The following is a 26,085-nucleotide window of genomic DNA, read 5'->3' as shown; positions in this document are numbered from 1 at the left end:
AGAAACAAGCCTCTCAAAAGCCCAGAGCCTGCTGACATCCAATCTAGAAAATGGAAACATTTTACATTTTTTCCCGCTTAACACTCTTGCCAGATGAATGGAACGTACACTAGGTGGCACACTGAGCTCAGCTTATCATAAAAACTGTAACAGAGGAGAACCCTCTGTCTAACCTTCTGCCTTTGTGCTGAAATGGATTGCAAGTCACCCACACATCCGGGGAGAGTTTGTGCTATGTAGTCAAAGGTGGCAAAGCAATGGATGTGAGACCCATGGTAAGAAAAAAAAAAAGACAACTCCCCTCCTTTGCTGTACGATGAAGGCATTTTTGTGAGTGCTACACTGAGAAAGTAAGGTAGAAGGTGAGAGGAAAATAAATGAGGTGAGTAATAAATATTCTGAGTCCCAAACTTGGAAACATTAAGCAGAAAGACTAAAATTACCAACATCTGGGGTTGAGGTGTAGCTCATGGGTAGAGCATGAGTGTACTTAGCACACACGGCCCTGGATTCAGTGGTCAGCACACATGGAAAAGGAGGTGACTGTAGGATGTTGTAGATAACACTGAGCTTCATTTTACCGTTTCACAGAATAATTCCGTGAGGAAGGCATGACTACCAGTCCTCAGATGACAGGTGAAGCTACTTAAAACGAGACAGACTGGGTAACTTCTCTCCTCCAGCTACACAGGGGATGCAGGGGATGGTCTGGCCCCAGCATCGTCTTTGCATACAGAGTGCAGCACAGCTCTCATCGACAACTTAGCCTTGATCATTTGTGCTCTATTAGGACTCGTGGGAGGTTAGAATGCTCTAGACTGACAGCTGCAAATCTCAGTGGCTTAAGAGAACAAGGCTTCATTATGTCTGCCTGTGGACTGGGGGCCTGAAACTCTAATCCAGGTCAGGAAATGCAAGGGGAGAATCATCTTGAATGTTGCATGGCCAATTAGTCATATAGTCCCAACCAGCGAAGATATTAGAGAGCTGTCATTCAAACGGTTGCCATGGAAGATCATCGGGATAACACGTGAGGTGCTACATTTACATGAGCCCTCCTTACTCTCAGGGTAAATGTCATTATCCTCATTTTAAAAGTGAGAAATGGGGTTTAAAAGAGTGAAACACTCTGCATAGGAATTTACCAGTTCTGTACGATCGCAAACTAATCGCTTCTAATTAAAAAGAAATCATTTTAGAAGATGCCATGGCGAGCTAGGTGGTGGCGGCGGCTTACACTCTCTGATCCCAGCCCTTGTGGGGCAGAGGCAGGCGGATCTCTGAGTTTAAGGCCAGTCTGGTCTATAGAGTGAGTTCCAGAACTCAGGGGAAAAAAAAAATAAAACAGAACCAAACAAGAGAAGGAAGAGAAGGAAGAGCAGAAGCAGCAGCTACTGCTGCTGTGGTAACTTTCTGGAAGGAGCTAAGTCAAACTTGAGTCTACTCCGTTGAAGGAATAACCCCTGGAGTACTCAGCCATTGAAGCCAGGTCTCCTTTAACTTGGGCAACGGTTGTCCTGCACGTTTGCTTATTTCCGCTAGAGAAACCCTGTAGCTGTGACTCTCCTTGAGCCCTCAGGCATTTTCACAGAATCAGCTCCTCACCCAGCATCTTGTGCTCCACCGCATTCCGTAGGGACTGGTGCTGGAAGTAGAGGAGGCCATTGGGCTTCTCCTGGATCCAGTTTTTGGTGGCGTTGCGGAAGGCTGCCCAGTGCACCGCCGTCACTTTGTGGTGGTCCCTGTAGCCCATCATGTCCAAAATCTGGAGCAGTTCGTCCTCAGCCAGCCCGCAGTGGGAGATGCAGAGCAAACACAGCACGTCCACCACCCAGCCACTCAGTCCTGTGCGGCCACGGTGGGGGTGGGGGGGGAGCGGGGAACAGAAGGCGAGACAGCCAGTCAGTGGAAGTAGGGAGTCCACCATGCCAGTTAGCATCCTCTCTCTCCTCCAACCAAGAAAGTGCTGTATTGGCCCCAGTCTTACAAAGGAGAGAGTGCAGCCCGGCTGCATAACTTACCCAAAGTCACCCAGAAGAAAGTGCCGAGAGGGGATTTGAACCCATTCTGCCTTCAGAACCCTGGTGTCACCCACCATTGGCAGTGTCCTAACTATTACCAGGGACAAACAATCAGGCTTCCTGATCAGCACACTAAGCAATCTGTGCGGTGGTGTTTGCTAGGACAGGAGCTTCTCCTGGAGAAGTGTCACGCTCACAGACACCATCTAAGGACCCTTACGCTTCTGTCCTCTCACTGGCTTTAAGATCTGCCAACTATAGAGAGCCTTCCGATCACGGACACCAGGCACCGTGGTCCGCTGCCTCTCCTGAATTGAGGGGACCCACACTACCTACAGCCTCCAATTGAAGGCAGATCTGAAACCAAGGTGAGGAAGCTTCCCTTGAACCCGAGTGAACTCTACCAAACTTTTTCCTAGACCTGTGGCTTTGGAACTCCCTAGACCCATCAGTACTACGGGCCAATGTTGGGGAAGCTGCTGCTGCTGTGGGAAGGAGTATACTGCGCAGTCCTGGGGGTGGAGTTGCATAGAACCGATCAGATAGGCTTTGTGACTCTTCTAGGGGATCTCACTTCCTCCTCTGTGGAGGTGGGGGATGATACAGTAAAATCAAAGTCCACTTTCTTAATGGAATTGCAAACTGTAGAGGGGAAAACTGTGTGGGACAATGTCGTACAATAGTAATCAATGAGTCCTGTACCTTCCTCTCCAACTGCATTCTACTCTAGGTTCCATGTCCTGAAAGCAGACATCAGAGGCCTACCGCACAGGCAGTGGCTAGAGAGAAGAAAAGCCTTCAAAAGCCTGCTTGTTGACTACCATCAACAAATTGTAGAATAAATTGTTCACCACAAATGAGAGACTCTCAAGAGGAGCCAACGTGTTGCTTGTTTGTTTTTGACCCCAGCTTGGAAGAAAAGAGCTGTGACAGAACTGAGAAAGGTCTAGGAGAGAGTCAAAGGGGAAGTCAGGAATCGAGATGCCAGGAGAGCTGGGTGTGTGGTACACACTTTCAGTCCCAGCACTTGAGAGGCAAAAAGCAGGTGGAGTTGTGTGAATTTGAGTCCAGCCTGGTCTACACAGCAAGTTCTAGCCAGAACAACGCAGATAGACCCTGTCTCAGAAGCAAAACAAAGCCAGGGAATACCGTTCTCCTTGGTGAGGGACTGCACCAGCAGGGGGCAGCAGAGACAAAACAACCGAGAAACGAGAACAACCCTCTCCAATGGAGCCATAGAAGAGGAGAAGCTTGAAGGACTGAGGTCCGTCTGGGATCAGCTACCACGCACCTGAAATCACGTTGTCTACGGTCGTCTCTTTGTGCTTCAAAGGCCAACTATAATCTTCAACCCAGCGCTTCAGGATCAGCTCCCAGAGCTCCTGCACAGAGGCAACCTCCAAGTACTCCCTCAGACACTGGAACTCGTTGCGGTAGATTCTGCACTCCTGCAGCTCGCTGGCGATGAGCGTGAGCTTCAGAGGGTTCAGGTTTGGTTTCTTCCGCAAAATGGGCTTGCTCTGCCCAAAGCGTTCTTGGTCGGGAGCTGAAAGGTGCTGCCTGAAGATGCTGAACTTTGTGTCCTCGTCCCCCAGGCTGTTGAGCTCCACGGTCTTCACGTCAGGGCGGGCACACAGCGACTTGCAGGACAGACTGGAGGAGACGCTGCTCAGAATGAATTTACAGTGAGGAGGGAGCGAGCGCGGCAGCCAGGAGAAATCTTTCGCCTATCGGAGACATTGGAAAACTTCAAAGACCTTAAATTTTCTTTTAGAGTCCATGAGCAATTGTATGCGAGTACAGAGAGGGTAACTTGAATAGGGTAGTTTAAAAAAAAATCACACAGAATGAACCACATTTGACTGACTCATCTGTTATGAATCTTAATAGTACAAATCCGGACTCTCCCTTCTGAAGAATAACCTACAGTAATAATCAGGGGAAAAAATCTAGTAAAAGGCAATTTGGACCACTTAATAAAATAAGAAGGCCTTGCATTATATACTAAGGAATTGTTACTTTTTGCAGCAAAACTGTCACGGTATACCTAATATGATATTTTCTTGATCATTTACAAATTTTTATGATGTTTCCATTTATGTATTTTGTGTGCACATATGTGTGTGCAGGCAGGTGTCATGGGATAACTTTGGGAATGGGTTCTTTCCTACGATGTGGATCCTGGGCACTGGACTTGGGTTGTCAGCCATGGCAGTAAGCACCCTTACCACTGAGCCATCCCACTGGCCCTCTTTGTCTGGGTTCTGATCCTACCTTTTAATTATCTTTGGATCTCAGATAACACCTAGATAGCCTAACCTTTCTCTGCCCTCTGTCCAAGCAAGGATGATGAGTAGTCTCTTCTTGAATGGCTGTGTGCATTCTAGACCTTTGATTCTGGGCCAAAAAGAACATGTTGATACGTTTAAAGCTCCTAACATGGAGCCAAGCCCATTGTGAATGGCACGTAAGTATTTGTCTAATAAAGCATAAAGCCATAGTTAAAATCAATGACAGACATACCTAGAAACACAACACAGTAGAAATGTATTATACACGCCCTAAATAATGGACTCTTCCTTTTTAAAAAGTAAATGTTATTTTTAAAAGATGTTACCTTCTGACCTGAAATCCCATAAATACCGACCAGCTCTTCGATCCCATCTAATACAAGGATGCACGGCTTTAGGCTGATAGCGGCCATGAACACTTCTATGAGAAGCGAAAAGACCAAGACATTCGAGTCTTCATTGAGGAAATCCATTTCAAGCTGGGGACCTACGATACAGAAGTTTCAGGTTAGGTGGGAACCTTCCCATCGTTGCTCATGTGTGCTGATGGCTGGGGAGGCAGAGAGGTTGGGGAACGAGTGCCAGCCACTCCAGCTGTGTGGCTGACACAGGCACATGCTGGGCTGGCTTCCTCAAGACACGCAGGCCAAAGTAGTGATGGTATCTGTCACCAGATGTCTCCGATACATTTTCAGGATTTCGTATAAAAATGCTATGTGTGGTATTTGTGCAGGCTTCGTATGTGTACACACATGTGTGGGAGAGGGGCGGGGTAAATGTCTGGTCGTCTCAATTCTCCTCCCCACCTAAGTCTTTGAGGCAGGGTCTCTCTGAATCTGGAACTCACAAATGCTGCTACACAAACTGACCAGTGAGCTCCCGGGATTCTCCTGTCTCCACATCCCCAGCAGTCCAAAGACTATGGAGGGTTGTTTTTGGTTTTTGTTTTTTTTTTAAGATTGATTGATTAATTGATTGATTGTATGAGTGCTCTATCTGCATGTGTGCCTGCACACCAGAAGAGGGCATCAGATCCCAGGTGGTTGTGAGCCACCACGTGGTTGCTGGAAACTGAACTCAGGACCTCTGGAAGAGCAGCTCGGGCTCTCATCACTGGGCCATCCCTCCAGCCCAGGCTATGAGAGTTTTATGCAAAATCATCACAAAGAAGAAAAGCACCAAGCAAAAGACAGTCTAGTGAGCATAGCTATTTTTCCTTAAGATGATGCTCAAGAAAATGATAACATGATGGTACTGGAAAATGATCCTAAAGATCTCCCTTTGTTTGATAAGAGCCAATCCATCTCCATTAAAGGCCTGCTGTCTGACTTAAATGTTAACATCTCAAATGTTTAAATCCCCCACTTAATGACTCACCAAAAGGCAGACATAGCTCTCTCTGTGTGTGCATGCTCTTGTGTGTGGTCATGTAGGTAGAGAGCGTCATTCAACACAAGATTTATTGGAAATCCTCTATGCCTGTTCCAGTCACCGGGTTTATCAATAACCAATAAAATAGGCATACTCTCTGAACTTACAGGGCTTTCGGGGGAAGACAAGCATTAAAACACACAGTACTGGGAGACCACACAGGGTAAGCTCACAGTACTCAGAGGGAGCTATCCACATGAAGCAACACACACACACACACACACACACACACACACACACACACACTCACGAGGGCTGGGGCTACACAGGCTGTCAGTCAGTCTTACAGTCTTACAGAGGGGTGGCCCATGAATGACAAGTATTTCACCACCAGAGAAAATGGAGGGAAGGGACCTGAGGTGATGGGTCTACTCCAGAGAAACCAAATACATGGAGCCAAGGACAAAAGTCAGGCTAGGAAGTGATTTTGGCCCAGGACACAAGGCCTGGCAGGTCCTTCTGAGGCTTTCTGCCCATTTCACATCACCAACTCAAAGGTAGGTTCTCTTGTGAGCCAATGTTGGGTGAGGACCAAGAAGGAAATCTTCCAAAAGGCTGAGAGAGGTTCCTCTTTTTTTTTTTTTTTTTTTTTTTTTTCCTTTTTTTTTGCCTCTAGAAGGCTACATAGCTTAGTATTGAGGACAAAGAGCTTCAGAGTCAACAGAAGCCAGGGTTTAGACTCTCTACTCTACCAGTAGTGCCAATGGTGGCCCTGGCAGTCTGGATGTCAGGGTGCCAAGGCTGGTCAAGGCCTGGAACAGGAGCTGAAGAAGCCCTTAACCGGATGCCTGGTGCTCAGGGAGCCTACAGTCTGGAGAACTCGCCTTGTAGGAGTGCCATCCAGTTCTAGGGAACCGTGGAGAGGAGAGAACTGCATCAAAAGAAAACTTGACTCTACAAAGCATGTCTCAGAAGTCAGGAGAGTCCGACAGTGGCAGTTCTCCAACATAACGCTTTGTCCTGGAAGGGATATGTCGCGTGTGGTATTTGGTGTCAAAGAGCGGAAGGGCCCCTGCTACTCGCACCTCACGGAGAAATGCTTGCAGATGCAGAGAACAGAGGTCGGCCACAGAAAAATGGGCCGCAGTTAGCTGAATCTGCACTGCGCAGCTGCACTCTCTCAGCGGCGGCTCTGCCTCCTGCACCCACTTCCACCTCATCCCGGAAGCCAGCTGCGCGCGGTGGTGGGGGCTGAAAATGTCCCGCACCATTTGGACCTAATTAGGCTGCAACAGCTACAAGGCAGACTCTTTTACTGCAGCCTTCCTTCTGCTTGGTGGTGAACCAGAGTGGGAGAGTCTTGTTTCCCTTACTAGTGCGCTGGCTGGTTTTGTTTTTCCCTCCAACTCGGAATGCTAATCCCCAAAGTAAATAACAACAGCAGCCAAAAAACATTAGCAGCCAGTACCAGCAGGTCCCGCCGTCAACTCTTGACAGCTTTATCTTTCCAATGGCCTTAGGGAGTATGTTTTACAGGTGGGGGGAGGGGCGGCATTAAAGAGCTTGAGTAAACTGATCAAGATCACCCAGCTAGTCAAAAGAAGAGCTGGAACTGCGGGCCAAGCCCAAAGCTTCTTTTCCTGATCCTCCACCGTGGATGAGGATTGGTGCTCGCCCGTTCAGTGGCGCCCGTGATTTATTGGCTTTCCTGGCTCCATCTCACTGCTGACAGGCTAAAAGGCTACTTGTTTGAAAGACAACAGCTTGTTTTTATTAGGAGCGCTCTGAACCCCTTTAAAATAACAACTCGCTTGGGGAATAAAATCATAATTGGGTGTGTTCGGCTGAGCTTACATCACCAGCTGCCTAGCCCAAGTGAACACCTTGGGGAACGAGCCAGAATAGGACTAGGAGGATGATGGGGACAGTCACACCTGCTTCTGCTCCTTTGGCCTGCTTTACGGACGCAGGGGGTGCAACCCAAGAGAACCCCAGCCATCCGCATTCTCCCCTGCCTGTTCACAGAAAGCCACCAGGAGGACAGAAAGAGACTCAAACACCCGGCCCTGCAGCATGTGAACTGTATGAACGTATCCAAAGTCACTGTGAGGCACCTCAGTCTTATGGGGACCTAGAAGCACATGCAGGTAGATTAGAAGAGGTGGACCATCACCGGCAGTCAGTCAGTCAGTCAGTCAGTCAGTCAGTCAGATGCATGCGAATGCCCATGTGTGCAGCAGGAGCACAGCAATGCTAAAGTTTGTCAGTGCTTTCTGGATGTCCGGACCCGCACTGACTGCCTTTGTCTTTTTTACTCTACCCTAGTCAATCTCTTAAATGCCCAAAGGTACTTTACGGGTTAAATCCACATTTTATAAATAGAAAACCATAGCTGGGTACGGCAGGCTGTGATCCCAGCACTTGGGAAGTAGAGACGGGCAGTCAAGGCCGTCCTTGACTCACAGAAAGATTGAGGCTGCCCAGAACTACAAGAGAATAGGTCTCAAAACAACAAACAAACAAACAAAACAGATAGGATCAAGCCACGGAGAGTTAAAACTTACCCAAGCAAACAAGCGTGAGCACAGATAAGAGAAAGAGAGAGAGAAGGAGAGAGAGAGACCACAATGTCAGGATTTTACAGGGAAGAGCTTCTGGAGGAAGAGCAGCCCAGCCTCCGCTAGAAAGTTCAGGGTTAGAGGCAAGGTATGCCAGGTAGAGACTGAGGGATGCTGGGAGAGCCTGCTGTGGTATATATGCACCTCAGTGCCTTCTCCTGAGGTCGGAAATCAAACACAGGTGACCAGTAAGTATTGGTGCAGGTTCTCAGGCTCCCAGGACAGCATGAAGCACAGTGCACACACCCCGTGACTGCCACCATTGCCTGCGCAACACATCTTGCATCTTAAACATCACACATCCGAAGTAGAACTCCTGACTTCCTCCAACCTGCCTGCTGCCCCACCAGTGCTGCCTGTCTCAGTCAACAACCCTCGCCTTCATTTAGATTCCTAAAGCCCAGGGATGGGAGTTACCCATCGTTCCCCCATTACCTGCAACCTACCTCCAATTCTTCTGCAAATTTCCCAACTGAACACGGCCCTTCTCCACTGCTATTGCCCTCCACCAACATGTCGATCGTCTTGCTCGGACCATTTCACTAGCCAACAGTAAGTGTCCCTCTCCATCTGCAAGCTCGCTCCCCTGTGTCCCTTCCCCACATGTCAGGTTGATTTGGAATCTAGTCATGTCACTCCTGTGCTCCAAACTCTACCCTGGCCTCTCGCTGCAGTCAGCAGACTCCACAACTGGTACTCTGTCCCCCAGAGCTCCTCCCATACATAGCAGCCCTGTCCACTCCCTGTTCTGTCCGATAGATTCCGCCATCTACCCATCCTTGTCTAACCACACTGGCCCTCTCTTCATTTCCAGCTCATCCCACTGTGTGTCCTGATCAGGAACTATAGTGTTCCTTTGGCTTTTCCCTTTGCCTAGAATGTGTTTCTGATTTCTATACGGTTAGGAGATGTCCCCCAAAAGACACCCAGAAAGATGTCCCCAAAGAGTGTAGCAGAGAAGGCTACTTCCCAACACCATCCCTTCCAAACCTGCCTGATACCTTATGTGGCCACCTTCTTACCAAGAGATGGCAGTGGGAATCCAGGCCCCAGCTTTGGAGGGCTGGGTGTGTTTTTCCCACTCTCCCCCTGCCTCTAGCCCAGCAGTTCTCAACCTGTGGGGCGTAACCCTTTTGGAATCAAATGATCCTTTTGCAGGGGTTACATATCAGATATCATGCATAGCAGACATTTATATTAAGATTCATAACAGTAGCAAAATGACAGGTATGGGGCTGGAGAGATGGTTCAGCGGTTAAGAGCACTGGCTGCCCTTCCAGAGGTCCTGAGTTTAAATCCCAGCAACCACATGGTGGCTCACAACCATCTATAGGGAAATCTGATGCCTTCTTCAGGCAGGTGGATGTATATGCAGCGGAGTACTCAAACATTAAATAAATTAATTAAATGTTAAATAAAATATTAATTAAAATTATTTTAAAAAATTTAAAATGACAGGTATGAAGTAGCAATGAAAATAACTTGCCTCTGGGTAGAAAGAATCTATTTCCTCCAGGTTGACCATAGGGAGGAATGGTGCTTGGTAGTCATTAAGAAATTCCTAGTAGGGGTTGGGGATTTAGCTCAGTGGAGAGCGCTTGCCTAGGAAGCGCAAGGCCCTGGGTTCAGTCCCAGCTCCAAAAAAAAGAACCAAAAAAAAAAAATTCCTAGTAGACTATTACCTGGGAAGAAGAAGGAGGAGGAGGAGGCTCTAGGAAGGGATAAGCAGGACATATGGGTGAGGCCATAGAAGATTTAGATGAAAACAAGAGAATGCCAGGCCCAGGACAAGAGCAACAACAACTCATTTCTAATTCAGCTGATGCTTTAAGAATTATGCTAATTATCCTTTGAGTCATTATTTTACTTTTATGGGAAAAAACACATCTTTTAAAAAAATTTTTTTAGGGCTGGAGAGGTGGCTCAGCGGTGAAGAGCACTGACTGCTCTTCCAGAGGCCCTGAGTTCAATTCCCAGCAACCACATGGTGGCTCACAACCATCTGTAACGAGATCTGGTGCCCTCTTCTGGTGTGTCTGAGGACAGCTACAGTGTACTCATATGCATAAAATAAATAAATCTAAAAAACAAAACAAAACAAAAAAAATTTTTATATTAAGATTCATGCAGGGCTGGGGATTTGGCTCAGCGGCAGAGCGCTTGCCTAGGAAGCACAAGGCCCTGGGTTCGGTCCCCAGCTCCGGGAAAAAGAAAAGAACCAAAAAAAAAAAAAAAAAAAGATTCATGCTTTTTATCAAAACCAGTTGTTTTCTGGTGTCAGGAACTTTCTGGCTGTAGTTGGACAAGTGACCTAAGGTGTTTGAAGCAGTCGTGTTGGTGTTTATATACAGTAGAAGCGGAGTTCAGAAGGGCTAGCAGGGGGCTCCTGTTCACTTCCTGCCCGTGAGGCTGGCTCAGGTACCGTTGGCCCTGTGCTGAAGCTCCATGATGAAGTAGTGCATCACGGACATGATGTCACAGCTCTCGCACGTACTGCCCACAAAGTACGGGACCATCAGCACTCCTGGGTGTCTGCTTTTGAAATCATCCACCCAGTTGGCGATCAGAGTGGACTTTCCGCAGCCGCGCTCCCCACACAAGAGCAAAATGGACTTACAAGTCGGAAGGGAATTGATTCTGAAAAATAGAAAGGTATGAGGTAAGCTCAAATGTTTATAGGGGGGAGAGAGAGAGACAGAGACAGAGAGAGAGAGAGAGAGAGAGAGAACATTTCCTGGGTAGTATCCCTCTAAGAGGTGTGCTGCTCTGGCCTAAGTTAATAGGCTTCAGTTGGCTTTGTAGAGAAGTCATCCCTCCTTGGAGCTGTGGTTTTGTAAGACATGAGAGCAGGGAGTAGAGACTTAGTAACTTGGGAAGGCTCCTCTGGCTAGGTTGTCTGACACGAACTTCAAACATGAGCAAAGGCTCCAGGCCAAGGGAGATAACCCAGTCCTCCATCCTGCCAGCCCACCTCTGCACATTTTACCACCAGCAGCTGTCCTTGCTGACTTATGAATCGCACTGGGAGGGAAGGAAGAACAAGAGCTCCCAGACACCAAGCACACCCCTCAATCCTGAAACCCACAGAGCTGGAGTTCCCGCCAACCTGCCCCCTTTAGTGGCGACCGCTGAGCCTTTGCCAGTGTGTAGCTCTACATAAAACAGCGTCTGTGTTCTGGCAAGAGCTTGTCTTGGTGCTTTTCCACGGGTTTTTTTCGCCCTTGTGGACAGGGTTTCTCTGTTTAGTGTTTAGCTCTGGCTGTCCTGGAACTCACCCTGTGTCTTTGAACTCAGAAATCCACCTGCCTCTGCCTCCTGACTGCTGGGATTAAAGGTCACCACCACCCAGATGACGCGTCAGGAGGAGTGAGTGGTCTAAGACGCTTTAACTTTTTAGTGAAAGTTTCTGTGTACGCAGAGGCACCTCGGTCCTGTGAGAATCATGATAGAGACCTCGTGACTTCAAGTTATTTTACTTTTGAGATAGGGCTTCATGTGACTCAAGCTGGCCTCAGACTTTTTTTTTTCTTTTTTCTTTTTTTTTCGGAGCTGGGGACTGAACCCAAGGCCTTGCACTTGCTAGGCAAGCGCTCTACCACTGAGCTAAATCCCCAACCCCTGGCCTCAGACTTCTAAGTAGCCAAGAATGATCTTGATTTCCTGATCCTCCTCCTTCAGCCTTCCCCGTGCTGGGTTCAAAGGCTTACACCATCACTTCACACTGGTGATCGTGATAGATTGGTACTATCAGCTATGTGTAGTGGTGCAGACGTGTAACCTTTGCTGCTTGGGATGCTGAGGCAGGAGGATGACAAGTTTAAGGTCCTCCTAGCTAACTTAGCGAGACCTTGTTTCAAGAAAAGAAAAATTCCGGTGGGCCAAGTTCAGTGGGAGAGCGCTTGTCTATCATATGTGAGGCCTTAGATGCAACCCCTAGCACCAATCATACAAAGTGTGGGGGGGGCTGTGCATGTGTGTGCGTGCGTGTGTGCACATATGTGTGTTTGTATGTGTGTGTGCACATATGTGTGTTTGTATGTGTGTGCACATATGTGTGTTTGTATGCATGTATGTGCACATGTGTGTTTGTGTGTGTGTGTGTAATGATTTTCCACTGGCAGTAAAGTCTCCAGAATTATTTTACTCTTGACTAGCACAGCATCTGACAATAAACTGTCAAATGGATACATGACTGACTGAATGAAATGAAACACGTGAGCCTGAATTCAGATTCAGCAGTGCAAAAGGGTTGGGCTAGAAAACTCCTTGAAGTGAACACCTCCCACCCACCCAAGCTGAGCCATTAAAAAGTAGTTATTTCACAAGAATTCAATCTTCATTCATATGAATTGGGAATCAATGCTCTGTTACTTAAGTTCCTTCGCCGAGAACTTCCCAACGTGGGATTTAACTTTGAGCCCTACCCCTGCCATCAGCTTGCTGAGAAATGTCATCTAGATGACCCAGGAGGCCAGGTGACCTCATCCCACACTACTCTCCCTGCAGCTGCCTGCCACCTTTCCACTTCTCTAGCCTCAGGGCTTCTGTATTTACAATTACTTCTCTCTGGAATGTTCTTCATGCCATGTTTGCATAGCTGGCTGCCTTACTTACTTCTGTTAGTTACCCAAACATTGCCTTGTCAGCAGGGCTTTCCCTCACCCTATCAGCCGGCCCCTTTCCTAGGCTCCATAGCGCCCCATTGGCCCTTGAAGACACGGGGCGTACTTCACACATGCCGCTCAGCCCTTGTATCCAGACCAAAAGCCACAGAGGCAGAGCTTTTAGCTCTTTCGTTCACTGCAGCTCTGTGCACCAAGCAGGGCAAATCAAGAGGAGAAATACACGTATGAGAGGTGCACCTGTATAACCAGGGATCAATGCATCCCTGCATCCCCTCAAACACAAAATCCCACTGATAAGGGGTTGGTATAGGACCTGGTGTGGTGGCACATGCTTGTAACTTCAGTAGTCAGGAGGCAGAGGCAGGCAAAAGGCCAGAAGTTTAAGGCCAGCCCAGACTATGACGTAGTAGGAGGGCCACACAGAGGGACCTAATTGAGAGAGTCAGAAAGAGATAAGTAAAATAAAAAAAAGGTTGGCATTGGGCCGATGCTGTGCAGCTTGGAACAGAGAACATTCTTCTGTTGACTTGCACTCGGTATTCAGGAACATACAGTACAGAGCACTGTTCCAGGCAGTAGAGCAAACAGAGCCCTGAACGTTTTCATACAGTCAAAAAAAAGACTATCTAATCATCGTGTTTTTATTGTCTGATTTGAATCCTTCAACTACAACAAAATTCGTTTGAATGATGAACTATTCAAATATAATAAACAAAATGAGAAACAATCTGCAAAGCAAAAACCCCTTAGTTTTAAACGTCCCAACTGGCTGGTTTCCATCATGCAAGGTTGTATAAACATCATTGCTATCAAACTTCAGAGCGTGGCCGCTATCCAAAATAAAACCTCTGTCCCTTTAAAAGTCACCCTCCTCTCTGTCCCGTCCCCACTCTCATCTCTCAGCCGATGCCCCCTAACTCTGTGCTTCTGTGGATTTGCCTATCCAAGCCTAACTTCTTTAACTATAACCCATACGTGTCTCCTATAGTCTTAAAGGCAGTGGCTGAGTGTCATGCTGAGGTAGATGAGCGAATATTGCCAGAAGGCACACTGGTCACTCCGAGCGGCCTGTGATGGGGGTATTAAGCCGTAACGGCAAAGGCCACCCTGTACCATCCCAGCTGCTGTGGCTTTGTTTCAAATCACCAAATTCTTACAAAACAAATCAGATCTCCAGCAGGAGCCAGAGAAGGAGACTGAACAAAGCATTGTGAGATGCCTTCCCCTATTTAGAAATGAGACATGGAGGGGCACTGACGTCATCAGTGCCTGTGCGCAGTACACAAAGCCCTATGCTCTCCACGGTGGAAAGATGGGTGGCGGTTGGCTGTGCTGGGCAGCACGCCAGATACACCTAAAAGGAGCTCGTGCAAGGTGTAGGATAACTTGATTCCTTGTTAACCCAAATATGACATGGTCTCTATTTTAATAAGTGCTTGGTTAATATAATTTATAACGATATATGTAGAAGCTCTGAGTACAGGACATAATACTATCCAAGCGTATTCAAGTTCCTGGGTTTCCTTTGTTATAGTCGCCCCACAATGCTCAGAAATTAGTCAAGCAAATTTTGATGTAGGAGGCATCAGAGGCTTTTAACCTTGAGAGCACTAGAAGAGACTGTACGGGATACAGAAAAGCTTCAAGAAAGCAGAGTGACTGGTCGCCAACCGAAGCAAGCCTTTCGACGTCGTTTTTCCTTTGTTTCTTTCCGTAGCCTAATTTTTTACTTACATTCTTGCAACACTTTAAAATATAATTACATACTTTCACCCTCCCTCTCTTCCCATGCCCCTCCCTCCATTTGTAGCCCCTTTCTTTTATAGTCATTATCATATATAAGTACACGCATGAATATGTAAGTTTAGCGGGCTGAGTCCATGCTGTCTGTCTGTATATGATCTGAGGGCTCACCACTCGGTGCTCGATAACAAACTGGAAGGCTAACTCTCCTTTTCTCAGCCAGGGTTAGCTGATGTGGCTCTCTGTGCAGGGGCAGCTCCATAAGCTTTCCTCCTTCCACACAAGCATGTCTAGTGGTGCTGACTTGGTTAGGAAACCTGCTGCCCAGGTGTCTGGGTGTGGCTTCCCTTACAGGGCCATACAGAAGGTTACGGGGAAAGGGAAGACAGGCGTTCTGAGTTTGAAGGCTCGTATTTATTAAAGTTGGGTCGCTTTGCTTCGGCCCCGTAAAACAAATTAGGATTTGGGAACCTCTTACCTGAGAATGGAGTCTAGCCCCGCACCTGCCACAGTACTGTCAGAGTTAAGTTCAAGATCTTTTATAGCAAATCTTTCCAGCATTTCAAAGGTTCTGTTTGACTCCTTGGAAATAACAAAAACTTGCTTGCAGTTCTCCACAAACTCTTCGTGATACAGATTCTCGAAACTGTGTTTGTAGTCTGAACAGTGGAAAGAGATAAGGAAGGTATTAGATTTGTTGCTCCGTTATGTTCAGCTCTGTGTGATTCTTCTAAATGTCCAGGAAAGACCCCACCCCTCTGTGTGCACACTGCCTTCTCTCTATGGTTGTCCCAGAGTTTACAGCCTACTGTAAATAATACTGAAAGCAAACCGTAGACCAGTAGTTCTCAACCTTCCTAATGCTGCGACCCTTCAGTATAGTTCCTCATGCTGTGCTGAGCCCCCCAGCCATAAAGTTATTCTGTTGCTACTTCATAACTGTCATTGTGCTACTGTTATGAATCGTAATGTAAAGATCGGGTATGCAATCTGCAGGTTGAGACCATCCAGGGGTTGCGACCTACTACCTCAGACTGACCATCTAATCTTCCTTGTGCTATTTGTTTCTTTTTTCTTTTCTTTTTTTTCTTTTTTTCGGAGGTGGGGACTGAACCCAGAGCCTTGCGCTCGCTAGGCAAGCGCTCTACCGCTGAGCTAAATCCCTAACCCCTTCTTGTGCTATTTGTACATGGAGTCCAACTCTTGGGACCTCAGAGAAACAGCGATAAAAACAAAATTAGACTATATATATATATATATATATATACACATATGTATACATATGTATACATATATATACATACATACAAAGTACATATATACTTTATATATATACACATATATAGTTGTCTGTTCATGTCTATTCATGCTAGCTAGTACAAAGATAGCTCCATTTTGTGGGTGGGGGGGTGTAGTACATGTGTGTTCTCATGGCGGAGGTTGGGGAGTAGATCATAATTTTAGGGTAAAATGTTCCAATATCAATGATAACCATAGGCACAGATACAGCTCTGTCACTGGGGGAGTCCTTTAACTTCTGGTAGGCTATGGAGAGCCAGACAACAAGATGACGTATCCCTAAGGTTCACTCCAGCTCCAGTTTGCTTCAAACGAAATGTTTGATTGGGGTCAGTGTGTTCTGACCTCCCAAAACACTGTTCTGTCTTTGGAGAGATGGACTCTCCAAGTTTAGTCTGGTGGCAGGGGTGGGAGGAGAGCGATGAAGGATAGTAGTATGAAATAGAACACAGGTTGGTTTGATAGGTTCCCAGAAGACACCCCTGTACCTCCATAACTAGCTGGGCTTCCCTGTGGGTTAAGATTTGAGCCAGAATAAACTTAGAAACCTAGTCTGGCCAACACCAGCTTCCAGCTCCAAGAGTTTCAATAGAATTTAGGAGGACCTCACAGTCCAACCAGTCTCTTGGGCCTCACTCAGGTTTCTCTATGGAATAACCCAAGTATTTGTAATTGATTTATAAAGTCAGCCTTACAGAAAATGGATTGCTATAGCATTTTTACCCATGTGTCTTAATGCTTCCAAGAGTCAAGAGTCTAAAACGGAAATTGTGGCTGATTCCTAGGTTCTATACCTTAGCATGCTAGCATTCCTTCTAGGCTCTGCCCAACAGTTACCTAGCAACAGCCAGGTAGGCCTGGCTTGCTATAAAAGGGACCATTTGTCCTCTCTTCGCTCTCTTTGCCCCTTTTCTCTTTCTCTCTCTACCTCTACTCCCTTTCAACCCTCCTTCCCATGTCCCCAAATAAACTTCATTCTATACCAGCCCCATTGTGTGCTGGTACCTCAGGAGGGAGGGATGCCCAGCATGGGCCCGCTAAGGCATCCCCTCCCACCACACCATATCTGGCTCTGCAAATCATATCATTAGCATTACAAAACACATCACTGTATGTACCTGCATACCCACGTACATACACACACACACACACACACACACACACACACACACACACATACACAGAAACACACCCATGCACCCACATGTACACTGATGACTGTACCTTGCTTTTCAGAAACTGTCAAACGGTCTCCTACTGCCCTAGCTGTAGACTCTGAGACCCTATGTGAGTTAGGAAGGGTCATGAGAAAGGGATTTAACACCTGTTTCTAAAGCTTATTTATGGTTTACCCACCATGCATCTTCTTATTGACTTAGTGTAAATATAAAGGAATATTTAAGAATAAAACCTGGGCTGGAGAGATGGCTCAGAGCACTGACTGCTCTTCCAGAGGTCCTGAGTTCAATTCCCAGCAACCACATGGTGGCTCACAACCGTCTGTAATGGGATCCGATGCCCTCTTCTGGTGTGTCTGAAGACAGTGACAGTGTACTCACATACATAAAGTAAATAAAATTTAATATACAAAAAGAAATAAATCTTAAAAGGAAAAAGAATAAAACCTAGGGACTAAAGAGATGGCTCAGCAGTTAGGAGGGCATTCTACTTTTGCTGAGGACCTGAGTTCAGTCCCCAGCACCCCCGTCAAGGGGCTTACAATTACCTCAAGTCCAGCTCCAGGGCATCTCACACCTTTTTGTCTCTGAGGGCACTTGCACTCATGTACACATACCCCCACATGCCACACTCACATACACATACAAATACAAGCGATTTAAAACTAAAAGTAAAGCTAGGCGGGCAGGTTCTCTGAGTTGGATGCCAGCCTCGTCTACACAGTGAGTTCCAAGACAGTCAGGGCTACAACAACAAAACTAAAAGTAATAAATACATAATAAATAAATAAATAAAGTTCAAAATAAACTAACCTTTTAATAATATTAAAAATCAGGTCAGGAGGTGGTGGTTCACGCCTTTAATCCTAGCACTCAGGAGGCAGAAACAAGCAGATCTCTGTCAGTTTGAGGTCAGCCTGATCTACAGAGTGAGTTCCAGTACAGCCAGAGCTATATAAAGAAACCCTGTCTAAAACAACAACAGACTAATACAGACCCAACAGGATGGCTCTATAAGTAAAGACATTTGCTGAGCAAGCCCAGAAACCTGAGTGCTAACCTGGTAGAAGGAAAAAACTGATTTCACAATGCTGTCTTCTGGCCTCTGCAAGCCTGCTGCAGCATGAGTGTCTCCACCACACACACACACACACACACACACACACACATCACACATGAGCACACACATGCATATCACACACATATTACATACATGCACACACATGCATATCACATGCATATCACACAATGCTTATCACACTCATGCATTTCACACACATTCATATCGCACTCATGCATTTCACACTCATGCATATCACACAATGCATATCACACTCATGCATATCACACACATACACACACATGCATATCACATGCATATCACATGCATATCACACAATGCTTATCACACTCATGCATTTCACACACATGCATATCGCACTCATGAATATCACACCCCTGCATATCACACACATGCATATCACACACATACACTCACATGCATATCACACATATGCATATTGCACTCATGCATATCACACTCATGTATATCACACACATGCATATCACACTCATGCATATCACACACATACACACATACATCTCATATACATGCACACACATATCTCACATACATGTACACTGAAAACCACTTTAAAAACTAACAAATACAATGATGCCATAAGGTGGCCTTAATCCACATCTACAGAAAAGCTTGATTCTTCCTCACCCTGGTGGTTATTAATCAGATGGGCTTCACACTGAGATCAGGAAAAGAATATTAATATTGGCCATGTTTCACCCTTGTGCCAAATGTACACATTCTTCCAGTCCCCATTTGTTGGTATTCACTCTTCTTACAACTCCTCACGGCTGTCACGTGCCAGGCTCCGTGTTTACTTGCTTCACTGTGTTCTATTTCTTTCCCAATAGTTACTGTTAATCTGTTTTATGCAAGAAACCAGGGCTGATCCGTAGTAAGTCTCTGAATTCAACAGCTTGGAACCGAATGCTAGCATCTAGCACAGGGCTGAACTGAGGGTCCAAAACCCTATCCCAACAGTACCTATGTGGTCTGTATTTTTGGCTGTCTCACATCCCCTGGCTTTACGTTGGTTTCAGGAGCAGCACTAGATTAGCATCTGGGGTTCCCTCAAGTCTCAGTTGTGTTCTTCAGCTCCTGGCTGCTCTTCCAGCCATGGGATTAGCTCATCACATATTTTGGCACCAGTGACCGAGTCAAATACAAACACATGATCTCACTCAGGCCCTCATAGACACCATGACCCAATGCTAAGACTTCGAGTCAAGTCTTCTGACTTTGCACCTGGAGGTGCTATAGTCATGTTTCTTTCCACGATGTGGAATCCACGTTGTTGAGCCCACATCGGGACAGTGGATCCCAGCTCAGGAACACTGAGCCCAAGCCTACGAATGTCGTTTGAGCACCAGGATGAAGCCCGCAGGAACCAGAACTAAGCCTTGGTTCTGCAGTTCCATAAGCAAGTTTTACTTCAGTAAAATGGAATGGGACCCCAGTTCTGCAATCCTCCCGTTTATGGATGTCACTTACAACAAAGACTGACAGAACTGATAATATTCTTTTCCGGGGTCCCTAAGGGTTTGGCTTGCAAGCAGTCTCACGTGACCAGCACAATGCTACCCCTTAGCACTGAATACAAATGACTTCATGTGGGTCAGTATTCTTGGATTCACCAACCAGTCATCTGCTCCTTATCACGTTCCAAAGTCTCCTGACTACCTGGTCGCAGAAAGGACCTGAGATTAAACCATGTACTGTCATTTTACATGGCCACATTAACTAGTGCTCGCATTGGAAACTGTAACCTCTGTATGTCATCTCTTGAGCAGGGAGCCAAACATAGCCATCTTTCTACCTCCTGAGCAACCCCATGCACGTGAACACTTTTCATATCCTTTAGGGGCGTCACAGGACGGTCCTGAAGCCTGTCTGGGCGAAGGGCCTCTGCCATACTCTGCCATTGGCTTTTCAGTCTATCACATGTATGTCCATAGGACACTATCTTCAAAAAACAACTCCAACACTCATTTCGTTTGGAGGCAATACAATGTGGAAGCAGGGTTCCCCGCTTTAACTTGCATGTAAATCTCCTAGTCGGCTCATGTTAAAATGCAAATACCTACCTTAGATGCACAGAACACATGAAACTCAAGAAGGATGACCAAAATGCGAATGATTCACTCCTTCTTTAAAAGGGGAACAAGGGGCTGGAGAGGTGGCTCAGCGGTTAAGAGCACTGACTGCTCTTCCAGAGGTCCTGAGTTCAAATCCCAGCAACCACATGGTGGCTCAAAACCATCTGTAAAGAGATCCAATGCCCTCTTCTGGTGTATCTGAAGATAGCTACAGTGTACTTATATATAATAAATGAATAAATCTTAAAAAAAAAAAATAAAAGGAGAACAAGAATACCCTTGGCAGGGAATAGGGCGGCAAAGTTTAGAACAGAGGCAGAAGGAACACCCATTCAGAGCCTGCCCCACATGTGGCCCATACATATACAGCCATTCAATTAGACAAGATGGATGAAGCAAAGAAGTGAACTGAGAACGGGACCCCCGTTGAAGGAATCAGAGAAAGGACTGAAAGAGCTTGAAGGGGCTTGAGACCCCATATGAACAACAATGCCAACCAACCAGAGCTTCCAGGGACTAAGCCACTACCTAAAGACTATACATGGACTGACCCTGGACTCTGACCTCATAGGTAGCAATGAATAGCCTAGTAAGAGCACCAGTGGAAGGGAAAGCCCTTAGTCCTGCCAAGACTGAACCCCCAGTGAACGGGATTGTTGGGGGGAGGGTGGTAATGGGGGGAGGATGGGGAAGGGAAACCCATAGAGAAGGGGAATGGGAGGGGTTAGGGGGATGTTGGCCGGGAAACCGGGAAGGGGAATAACAATCGAAATGTAAATAAGAAATACTCAAGTTAATAAAGATTTAAAAAAATAGTTAAAAATATGAAAACATGGGGTTGGGGATTTGGCTCAGTGGTAGAGCGCTTGCCTAGCAAGTGCAAGGCCCTGGGTTCGGTCCCCAGCTCCAAAAAAAAGAAAAGAAAAAAAAATATGAAAACATAAAAAAAAATGCAAATTCCTGGAACGGGGCCTCAGAGTCAGTTTTTCTCACACATTCTCAGGCTTATTACATTAGTCGTAAAGGATCCGGCCGAGGAGTGGAGGATTCGTCAAGTACGGATTTGAGAACCAGAGGGACCAAGTTCAAAATGGAGATTGGTCCTTTAGTAGTCAGACACTTAGCAGAGCAGCTTTTGCTTGTTCATTGGCAAGACCAGAAGGTTACCCTTCAAAGTCTAAACCTTAAAGATTAACAATAAAGGTGCCCTCTTCTCCTAACTGTGGCACCGCTGGCCCTTAGAGCTAGATAGCCCTTCGCTGTAAGGCCTGTCCCGTGCATTAAAGCCCAGCCTCTGCCCACCGGACAGCAAGCTTCCCTTCCCGCTGATAATCAAAATTCTCTGCAGGTGAGACAAGAGGGAAGGGCACAAAATCGGCCCTGGTTCGAAGCGGCCCTCTAGGTCTACACGTGATGCCAGATAACTTAGGTCCTCTCTGGGCTCCCTAACTTCCTAATAGTCTCCAGGCCTGGTGTTAGCTCTTCTTTTCTGTCCCAAAAGTCCTCTGGCACAGAGGATCCAGGTTCAGTTCCCAGCACCCACAGTGTCTCACAACTGCCTATAACTCCAGTTCTAGGGAATATGACATTCTTTTCTGACCTCAGGCTCCTGTAGAAACATGGTACACATGCATGTAAATACATGAACTCAGACACACACACGCGCACACACACACACACACACACACACACACACACACACACAACTATATGTATTTTTTTTTGAGACATGGTTTCTCTGTTTAACAGAGCTGTGGCTATCCTGGAACTCACTCTGAAGACCAGGCTGACCTCAAATTCACAGAGATCCACCTGCTTCTGCTTCCAGAATGCTGGGATTAAAGGCATTCACCACCACCTCTAACTAAGTAAATTTATTTTTAGAGGCTACAGGACTATGGTATTAATTTAAAATGTCTAACAAGTATATTCAGTTATTTAAAAGTTCTTTCCCTGAGCCGGTGAGACAGGTCAGCAGGTAAAAGCACTTGATGCCCAAACCTGACTTCTATCTACCCTGGTGCCCACAAAAGCCACATGCGGGGGCCTGAATCTGTAATCCCAGCACAGTAGGCTACAGTAAGATGGGGAGATGGAGACAGGAGAACAGACAGGAAACTGTGGGCCAGAGAGACAGGAGTGTGCAGAACGGACTCCCAAAACTTGTCCTGTCCTCCAGAGGCACCATGATGCACACACGCATGTGTGCCTGTGCACACACCCAAAAAATTCCTCCCCTGTGGGATGATGTCACAGGTGAGGCAGGTACAAGATAGAAGGAGGCCTGTCATTGGATGAGAAGGAAAGATGGGCGGGAGAGAAGTTTGAAGGAAGAGGAGGAGACTGGAACAGAAAGGAGGAAGAGACAGGAGAGGGAGAGATGCGGCGGCAGGATAATATGGCAGATGATGTTAAGATTCCGTGCTGTAGGGGTTGGGGATTTAGCTCAGCAGAAGAGCGCTTGCCTAACGAGCGCAAGGCCCTGGGTTCGGTCCCCAGCTCCGAAAAAAAGAAAAAAGAAAAAAAAAAAAAAAGAAGAATCCACGCTGTACCTTTATAGGTTGTTATGAATGTTTTTAAGGGATGGATGTGAATTGGGCTTTGTATGTTTAGGTGGGCAATTATATCTTATCAATTGGGCCAAAGGTTATTGTGTTGTGTGTTCTTTCATGTAGCGATTTAAGTGTAAGAAAGTGTGTGGCGGCTGGACCGGGCTGCCACAGAGATGGGATGTGTGTTTCTGGCATGGTGGCAGCCTGCCTTGAGAACTAGATAGGTAGAGAGATTGCTGACGGCTCAGAGAGAGGCCTTTGGCAGTGTGATAGGGGATGGAGCAGAGTGGGTGAGACGCTTTGCTGACTGAGAATTAAGATATCCAGCAGATATCTTGGGGCACCGTGGTGCCGGACCTAGCGGGATAAAAAACAGCTTTATATTTTTACAACAACACTCCCAGGACACACAGAAGACATTTCTCTGACGCTGATGACAAACATAGCCATCTATACGTGTACGCACCTATATTTTCCATGATCATAGTGACTGGATACAGCTCCTCCACGACAGCCGACCAGTCTTTGAGAACCATATCACCCAGTTCGTCCAGGTCTCTGTAGAATCTGACAGGAAGCCCTTTACCGATGATCTTAGCCTTGAGCTTCCCAACCTTCACTTTCCCCTGCCTGTCCACCTGATAACCTGAGGACAGCTTCTCCTCTTCCTCCTCTTCCTCCTCACTGAAGGTCCGCAGCAGCGAGTTTGATGTCCGGAAGTAGAAAAATTGAAATTGAGATTTCTTCCGAAATGCCGCCTGGATGATCTCGAACTCTGTCAGGCTGCAGTTGGGGGTCTTCAGGACCCAGGGATAACCATTTTTGGCAGCAACATATAGATTCTGTTCCCCCTTGGATAAACTTTCCAAGTCCTTCACTTTGGATAACAGGAAAGGGGTATAGTCGGGGAGGAAATCTCCATAGGTCTGCCCCAGCAGGCAGATAAAAAATGGGAAGCATCTGTTCACGTAGTCCAGGCAGAGTTTTAGGTGCTGAGAGTGTAGGCAGGAGTATTGTCGGAACTGGTTATTGGTGAAAGATTTATGGGCCTTCAGGGCTGACCATCTCAAGTCCACAGCTTTGAAGTAGGTGCCCCGGGAGCTGCAGAAGTCATTAAGCTGAGGGAAGATGGTTTTGGCTAAAAAGTCTCTCTCATCTTGGAAATCTATAGTGGAACAGATGTAAGGTCGGATAGGTTTCTGGCGCTTTAAAATGGGTTGGCTGTTGTATCTTTGTGCAGTCTCGATTGCCTCCTCAATCATCTCACTCAGCTGAGGGATAACGTCACACTTAGAAGAAAGAAAGTTTCATCCTGACCCAGTGGCCAAGGTCCACGGCTTGGGTGTTCTCTTAACTTTGTTTGCTTTAAGCAATTGGTCGGCCTCATCCAAATCACTTCTTTAAATTGTCTCTGGTGGAAGGGATGCCACGGTTAAGCAATCTAGTTTGAGTGAGGGCAAGAAAGGCAAAACAGATTTATTTTAGGATCATGGGCCATTTGTGTCTCCCCTGACCCACCTCCCCACCCCCAAGCTTTGGCTGAACGACTAACAGCTCATAAGATGAGCAGAGTGGGCCTCCCTTCTTCCCCAGAGTCCCAGCCCATTGTCCCAGATCTTTTGGCCAACCACTACCTCTGTCGCACAGAGACGTAAACACCAAGGCGAGGTGATTAAGAAAAGGAAGCTAAGTCCACAAATGGACCCAGGAGTAGTTAGAAGTAACTTTAGCCAGGGAAGATTCATGACAAGTAGCCAAGGCGAGATGAGACTAGCTATAAACCCCAGGTCAGCCCAGGAAGACAGGCCAAAGACCAAGACCAAGGCAAGCAGCCAAACTAAGTCTCCATCGGGGAGCCTGACAGGGCTCTATGGTTTTACTTCCTCTTTAGTTCTACGGGCTCACACGACCTTCCGCTCACCTACTGGAATTTAATCCCACCGAGCTAACAGAAAACACCCTAGTGACGACACGACTTTGCCTGCAAAGGCTAAAGGTATTTATGAAAACGGCTTTTTATTTGGTACAGCTTACTTCCACACCAAATTATATTTATTTCTTTCATACGTAGTAAAACATTTGTCAGAAGTATAGAACAGGTCTTAAGATATCCTAACAGCATGTTAAATCCATGCCTTGAGAAAAAAAATTACTAAGCCTCTGCATTGAAGTGTCTCAGTAATACCAGGGTAAACACCCAGATCAAGGGGCAAAAGTCCGGACAGGATAAACAGAGCATCCAAAGTCAGAGTGAAAAGTCAGGCTTGCTTGCTAGCTTTAATTAACTTGTTTGTTGGGGGGTGGGGTGTGTGTGTGTGTGTGTGTGTGTGTGTGTGCAAGCACATGAGCATACCTGTGGCACTTGCACACACATGGGTGTACCATAGATGTCCTGTGGACATCAGAGGACAACTCTTGGGAGTCAGTTCTCTCCTTCCATCATGTAAGTTAAGGGCAACAAACTCAGGTCATTAAACTTGGTAGCAAGTGCTTTACCGACAAGAGCCATCATGAGGGTCTCAACATCAAGATTTATATACAGGTGAGCCCGAACATTATAATGTCACCATACAGAGAGAGGGTAGGCGCGAGATGTGATGGGGACCATACATCAGTGTGTAGAAACATCTGTCCTAGAAGTTTTGTAATAAATAAGCAGTGTAGAAAGGTCTGTTTTTTTTTTAATTTCACAATGTTTCCTTCAAAAATTCTAAAAAGACAACAGAATAAACACTATGGGTATTTTGTAAATAGAAGCCTCACCTGTCTCATAGGAGACTAGAAATAGATCATCAATCCTTGCAAAATAAAAATAAAAACAAAACAAACCCTCTGTCATCTCTCATTTCCACGTGAACAGAGGTCATATCTGTGTGTGAAGGAGTATGTGTGTGTGTGGAGTATTGGGAAGGGGAGGGTTGTGCAGGCAGAAGCCAGATGTTTGCCTTCAATACGCTTCTCAGATGTCATTCACCTTATTTTTGAGGTAAAGTCTACCATTTGTTTAGAATTTTCCCAGGGGACTTCCTGTCTCCACCTCCCAGTAGCAGAATTACAAGCACAAGGCCTTGCTTTTGTAAGTGGGTTCTAGGAAGGGAACTGCAGGTCCTTGTGTTAACATGACAGGCACTTTACTAGCTGGCCTGCCTTCCCAGCCCTCCTCTTCCCCTTCTCCTCCCCTCCTCCTTCTCCTCCTCCTGCTCCTCCTCC

At 46.5% G+C, this 26,085-nt stretch overlaps 1 protein-coding gene across 11 annotated transcripts in view; it reads right to left on the bottom strand.

The window, feature by feature from the left end:
- Window positions 1-26,085, bottom strand: part of Ttc41 (tetratricopeptide repeat domain 41) — a 63,277-nt gene that overhangs the window by 31,817 nt on the left and 5,375 nt on the right. For 9 of the 11 annotated variants that reach the window (XR_005486663.2, XM_039079430.2, XM_063263760.1 and 6 more), the window contains exons 2-7: window positions 23,342-24,316; window positions 15,148-15,328; window positions 10,724-10,938; window positions 4,639-4,799; window positions 3,313-3,748; window positions 1,606-1,845 (exon numbers count right to left, since the gene is read on the bottom strand). Coding sequence is in view for 10 of the 11 variants with exons in the window: in XM_039079430.2 (XP_038935358.1) it covers window positions 1,606-1,845; window positions 3,313-3,748; window positions 4,639-4,799; window positions 10,724-10,938; window positions 15,148-15,328; window positions 23,342-24,137 (2,029 nt within the window). In the remaining variant the exon portion in view is untranslated. Of the gene's footprint in view, window positions 1-1,605; window positions 1,846-3,312; window positions 3,749-4,638; window positions 4,800-10,537; window positions 10,939-15,147; window positions 15,329-23,341; window positions 24,317-26,085 lie in introns of those variants that run through there. The other 2 variants (NM_001170605.1, XM_063263762.1) reach the window with 2 other exon arrangements.

This window comes from Rattus norvegicus, chromosome 7 (assembly GCF_036323735.1).
Source record: "Rattus norvegicus strain BN/NHsdMcwi chromosome 7, GRCr8, whole genome shotgun sequence".
Classification (NCBI taxonomy): domain Eukaryota; kingdom Metazoa; phylum Chordata; class Mammalia; order Rodentia; family Muridae; genus Rattus; species Rattus norvegicus.
Note: the sequence above shows the minus strand (reverse complement) of the source record. Positions and strands in the feature narration are given on the sequence as shown.